The sequence below is a fragment of the Lagenorhynchus albirostris genome, chromosome 11, assembly GCF_949774975.1.
Source record: "Lagenorhynchus albirostris chromosome 11, mLagAlb1.1, whole genome shotgun sequence".
Classification (NCBI taxonomy): Eukaryota; Metazoa; Chordata; class Mammalia; order Artiodactyla; family Delphinidae; genus Lagenorhynchus; species Lagenorhynchus albirostris.
This window is the reverse complement of record NC_083105.1, coordinates 11,002,121-11,008,120: the sequence shown is the minus strand read 5'-3', so window position 1 is coordinate 11,008,120 and position 6,000 is coordinate 11,002,121. Positions and strand designations below refer to the sequence as shown.

At 63.9% G+C, this 6,000-nt stretch overlaps 1 protein-coding gene across 3 annotated transcripts in view; it reads right to left on the bottom strand.

Annotated features, from left to right (window-relative positions):
- Positions 1 to 716: 716 nt before the first annotated feature.
- Positions 717 to 6,000, bottom strand: part of ELFN2 (extracellular leucine rich repeat and fibronectin type III domain containing 2) — a 43,513-nt gene continuing 38,229 nt past the window's right edge. For 2 of the 3 annotated variants that reach the window (XM_060164785.1, XM_060164786.1), the window contains exon 2: positions 717 to 3,877. In XM_060164785.1, the coding sequence (XP_060020768.1) occupies positions 961 to 3,417 (2,457 nt within the window). In that variant the 5' untranslated portion in view covers positions 3,418 to 3,877 and the 3' untranslated portion in view covers positions 717 to 960. Of the gene's footprint in view, positions 3,878 to 4,327; positions 4,412 to 6,000 lie in introns of those variants that run through there. The other variant, XM_060164784.1, reaches the window with a different exon arrangement.

The following is a 6,000-nucleotide window of genomic DNA, read 5'->3' as shown; positions in this document are numbered from 1 at the left end:
CTGAGACGCGGTGGCTGCTGGCTCAGCCGCTCTCCTCAGACCCCATCGGCAGCTCTCAGGCTACTTGGAAGACACTTGAAGGGGGCCGGTGGACCGTCCCCGTATCTGCTCCTCCCCTGTCCACAGGACCTCCCACCTCTCCTGGGTGCTGGCGGCGGGGGTTGGGGGGAGTGTGTATGGCGCAGAGGCCCCTGTACGTGATGAATCACAGCTCCACGCTCGGGAAGGGGGGGACATGGCCATGGGGCTTTCTAGAAAGGGAAAGCACCCGCCTGATTCTCACGTGCCACAGCCCCAGGAGACCACAGCTCTAGAACAGGTAGTGGGTGAACAGAAGGTGAGGCCCCGGGAGAGCTCCTGGGGCTGGGGGATTGCACTGGGCCGGGAAGTTGGGAGACTGACTCTCACCCGCCACGTGACCCTGGGGTTAGCAATTCCCTTCTCTGGGCCTCGGTTTCCCCATCCACAAAGGACGGAAACGATGCCCACTGTCCATCTTCTACTAAACCTCCAAGTGACCTGTCCCCCAGCCGGGGGGACCCGCTCCCTGCCCCAGGGGGGCTTTGGCCCATCCCCGCCCCGGGCTCCTTTGCCCCCAAACCTGTCCCTAGTCCCAGAGCCCCAGACCCCACACCCTCTTTTGGCTTCCTCGCCTGCCCGCCGGCCCCACCCAGCACGCACACCCCGGCAGAGTCCCTGGGCAGCACAGTAGAGACGACTGGTTTCAGTATCAGTGTGTAAACTTTAAGGTGAACATGTCTTTGTTTTCCCGTCCGGTATTGTCGGGTGGTGGTGGTTCACAGTCAGGTGGTGGTCAGGTGTGTGCGTGGGTGCGTGCGTGCGGGTGTGCGTGTACGTCCACTCCTTGGCCTCGGCCCCCAGCGCGCCCCGCCCGGCCGCCCGGGCCCTTCCCCGCGTGCCCCTGGCCCTCCCCCTCCAACCTCACCAGGGAGGAGAGGGTCACAGCTTCTGCTGGGCCGAGACCCCCTTCCAGTAATCGAGGATGTCGTGCAGGTCCTCGTCCTTGGCGAACTGGACCTTCTTGCGCAGGGCGTGGCCGGCGGCCATGTACACCTCCTCCCGGTGGTGCTTCTTGTAGGGCCGGAAGCGCTCCCAGATCTTGTGCGTGCTTTCGGATGAGTACTCAGGGCTGGAGGAGTAACCTGAGTAGTAGTGTCTGGGGGAGAGCTGCGAGTAGGTGGAGTCCCGCTTGGTGCGGGTCAGCGGCTTGAGGAAGGACACGCGCTGGCTCAGGCTGTCGGCGCCCTCCTCGTAGTACAGGGCCGGGAAGCTGTGCCGGTGCTCGCTGCAGTGGTAGGCGGGTTTCACCTCCAGGTGGTGGATGCCGCCGCCGCCGCCCCCGCTGCTGCTCGCCGGCACCAGCGGGAGCCGGTCCAGCGGGCTGTTTAGGGGGCTGCCCTTCTCGATGTACTTGGAGTCGCCCTTGGCCAGCCCCGCGGCGGCCGGATGATCCGGAACGTCCAGGCTGAAGACCTTGGCGCTCTTGACGGAGCCGCTGGAGGAGACGCTGCAGGTCTTGCGGGCCACCGCGGCATCAGCGCTCAGCTGGCGCTGCAGCGGGTGATGGGAACTCTCCTTGTAGGGAGGTGAGAGGAAGCTGGGCCGCTCCAGCCCCCCAGGGGTGGCAGTCGAGGAGGTGGTGGAGGCCGCAGGGAGGGACTGGCATTCGAAGGCCATCTCAGGGTCCCCGCCACCGCTGCCACTCCCCAGGAAAGAGGCCGAGTCCAACTTGAGGGCATCGATGCAATTGTTAATGATCTGGTTGACCTTGTCCACCTCCTTGGCGATGGTGGAGATCTCGGCGGCCGAGCCCTGGCCATTCTCCAGCTCCGGGAGGTCATCCTCGGGCCGGGCCAGGCCATCGCCGCCCGTGCCCGTGCGCACCTCGATGTAGTTGCCCTTGGTGGCCACCTTGGGCGTGTCCAGCCCAGCTTCCAGCCCCTTGGAGGTGGTGGGCTTCTCCCCGATCATGGAGGGGATGGAGGACATTCGGGACACGGGCAGCACAGGGGGCTCGCCCAGCTTCTGGGCGGCGTGGACGACGGAGCCGGCATCCACGTCAGCCCCGTAGCGCATCTCCAGGATGGTTTTCTTGACCTTGACCGACTTCTGCTTCTCCTCCTGCATGCGCCGCTTGCGCAGGCAGTAGTAGACGGCTCCCAGCACGATGACCATGCCGAAGAGGCAGCCCAGGATGGTCATGATGTAATGGGTGGTGGTGGAGGTGCTGGGCGCCAGGTCGCCCGGGACCGGGTCCCTGGTGGTGAAGGTCAGGCAGGTGTGGTTGAAGCGGCGGCTGTTGCGCAGCGAGGTCACGCAGAAGGTGTACTCGGTGTGCGCCCGCAGCTTGTCCAGCGTCACGATCTCCTTCTTGTTCTTGAGCGTCATGACGTCGGAGAAGTAGCTGTTGTTGTACTGAACCAGGACGTACATCTTGCTGTAGGGGTGCGGGATGATGACCACCAGGGTGGCCGAGGTGAAGGTGACGTGGTGCAGCTTGATGGCCGGCCCCGCCGAGGCGTCCGTGGTGGACGAGGCCGGTGGCTCCACCGAAAGGATCTCGTCGGGGCTGAAGCCCGAGTTCTCGTCGGGCTCCCTCTGGGCGTCGGTGGAGTAGGGCGTGGGGTGGCTGGCGGGCCGGGCGGGCAGCGAGCCGTTGCGGCACTTGGCCTGCAGCACGGTGATGGCGTTGAGGCTGTGGTAGGGCCGGGGCACCAGCAGCGGGTAGCCGGCGAACTCGCGCGGAGACTCGCACTGCAGGCGGTCGTAGTTCTTCGTGACGTTGTTGAAGACCACGAGCCAGGCCAGGAAGCCGAAGAGGTCGCACTCGCAGTTGAAGGGGTTGCCGGCCAGCTCGCACACCATGAGGCTGGCCAGGCTGGCGAAGGTGGCGCCGTCGAGGCGGCTGAGGCGGTTGGAGGACAGGTCGATGCTGATGAGGCTCGGGCACTCGGAGAAGGCGGCGGGCGTCACCACCTCGATGAGGTTGTGCTGCACGAAGAGGAACTGCAGGCGGCCCATGCCGCGCAGCATGCCCTCGGTCAGGTTGCTCAGCTTGTTGTAGCCCAGCTGCAGCACCTGCAGGCTCGACTGGCCCAGGAAGGCACCGTCCTCGATGTAGGAGATCTCGTTCTTGGTGAGGTTGAGGTCGGTGAGGTTCCCGAAGCGGTTGAGCGAGGAGTAGAGCACGGCCTTGAGCTTGTTCTCGTTGAGCCGCAGGTCGTGCACGGTGCTGTTGATGTGCTGCGGGATGGTCTCGTAGGGCGGCTGGTTCTGGCTGCAGATGGCCAGCCACACGTAGCCCTTGTCACCCTCGATGAGCCAGCAGTCGGCGCGCACGGCGCCCGGCCGGCACACGCACAGCAGCGCGGCCGCGCACAGCCCCAGGCGCAGCATGGCTCCGGCCGCGGCCTCCTCACAGGCCGGGCTTGGGGTCGGGGGTCGGGGCGCAGGTGGCCTAGCGGCCAGAGGCTGGGGCCGGCAGCACAGTCCTCCCTGGGGCCGCCACCATCTTGGGGGCGACCCCCAGCTTGGGGGCCCCAAGCGAGGCAGGCAGAGCCGGTGCCAACTGTCGGGGGCCTGCCGGGGTGCTACCCGCAGGAGCCGGGCGCCACAGCCAGGCCAGGGCCACGGGGGCTACAGGCCCCACAGTCTGCTTCCCCGAGGTGCTCCTCTCCTGCCGGGAGGGTGCCCGGGCTCTCAAGGCTTGCCTTCCTCTCCCTCCTCCTCCTCTTCCCCCTGGGGTTCTGGGCTCAGAACTTCAGATGATTCCCGCGGGAGGCTGGAGACTGGAGCTCTGAGGGGGGAGCGCGAGAGACGGGGACAGGAAGGAAGAGACCCATCTGTCACCTGGTTCCTGAAAGGCAGCACCAAGAGGGGGTGAGAGATCAGTGTGAAGGCTCAGAGCAACCCCACTATGCTCCAGTGCAGGCCCCCAGTCCCTTTTCCACCCCCTCCCGGGGGCTCCTGCGCCAACAGCACTCTGGGTCCCTGTTACATAAAAGAAGGGGGGGTGGGTGGCAAGAGGGGGAGGAGGGGGCCGCAGGACATGGAAGGAGGGAGACCAAAGAAACAAGGGAGGGGGAGGGAGGAGGGGATAGAGTCTGGAGCCAGTGGGCAAAGAAGGGAGACTGGAGAGTTAACAGGCCAGGTGCATACACACACATGCGTGCACACACACACAAACACGCCCCAGCACGCTGGTGTCCACACTCGTCCACCTGCCTGCACAAAGACCCACAGGCCCCCACATGAGCCAGAACTCCACGGCATGCTCACGTCGACAGGTGTATACACACACGCACACCTACAGTCTTGTGTACGACAACAGGCCCACACACGCGTGGCCACGTACCCAAGCAGCCACCCTCCAATCCAGAGAAGAATTAAGATGCCCAGCAAAATGCCTCCTCTCCTCCAGGCCCAAAGATAAATCATTCATTTGTTGTGTAACTGCTGCTGTTCCAAAAATAATTCCCTTGTCTCGGCTTCCATGGGGGAGGGGGAGCAGAGCATCATGGCTGTGGGACCCCAGGCAGGGGGATGCATAGAGGCTGGGGTCTCCCGCAGTGGGAGGTCACAAGATGAGCTCATCCTGCAGGCGAGAGCAGAGCCAAGGTAAAGAGAGGGTGAGAGTCTGGGAATCCAGACACACCCTCCACAGCCCCTCCGCAAAGTGCTTTCCGGTAGGGGGCGCGGATCCTGCAGGGGACGCCTCAGGCAGAAGAAGCCAGAGGCCTCCGGAATCCTGTGACCGAAGCCCGGCAACCCCTCAGTGGCTGGGAGAGTCAGAGGCCCAGAGAGGAGCAGTGACTTGCCTAGAGACACACACCACAGCCTGGGCCAGGATGAAGGCTCCCGAGCCAGCAGGAATCCGGAGGCCTGGAGCCCCGCCCACCCTGCCTGATTGGCCAGGTGGAGCACACCACCCCTGAGTCTGTTTCCACAACTATAAAGTAGGGGACCAAGCCCCTGCCTGGCCATCTGATGGGGGGAGAAGTAAGGTGAGCCATGCTGCCCGTGCTCAAGATGAAGAGGGTCAGGGGAGGCAGTGCAGGGCTCCCAGCCCACAGACCCTCATTTTCCAAGTGGGGAAACTGAATTTCAGTCTGGGGTGGGCTTGCCCCGGTCACTCAGCAAGCCAGACACAGCCCCTCATCCAGATCAGTTTCTAACTCACACCCAGTGCTCTCCTGACCGCGAGAAGAACTCGGTCCTCCCTCCCTCCGCCCTGGGCACTGGCCAGGGATGTGAAGATTAGGCCAGAGAAATCCATGTTTGGATAAAGAAAGCAGAAGACTGTTCACAAGGCCCACCTCTGCGTCCTGCTCCTCCTCCCGGGAAACTCCAGGAAAAAAGCACTTTAAGAAAAAATGTGAAACCTCTGCTGTTAAAGGGAAACCAATTTACAGCCCTGAGTCCCAGAGGGCTGGAACAGAGGAAAGGGAAGTGGAGAGGGAGAGAAGTCCCCAAAGAAGCCCAGGCAGGCAGTTTTTGTTGAGGTGGCAAGTGAACAGGGCGTCCAGGTGACCCCTCGGGTGAAAGGCTGATGCAGCGTCAGAGGCTGTGACGATCAGGACCTCCAGGGGGGCCCGCCTCACACCTCCCCATCCCCTGCAGGACCAGCTTAGGCTGAGAGGCCGGACGGGGGCAGGGAAGGGGGCAACCACGAGGCTGTCGGCCAAGAAGGGGGCAAGGACAGGCAGCAGAGAGCGTTTCTGTCCTTGGCTGTGCCACGAAAATTCTCAGGGCTGGAGTCGGGAGACCAGGGCTCCCATCCGAGGTGGCCGCTGGCTCCCAGGGGGCCTCAGGCCAGACCTACCCCTCCGGTGGCTTCAGTTCCCCTCCCCCTCAGGCAGCGAGGCTGTAATGGAAGAGGCTGAGTTGCCAAGTTTGCCCTATCAGAGAACCCTCCGTCTGCCCCTCCTCTGGCTGGGAATGTCTGGGGACCGCATTTGTTTGCAGGTGACGCGCAGGTGT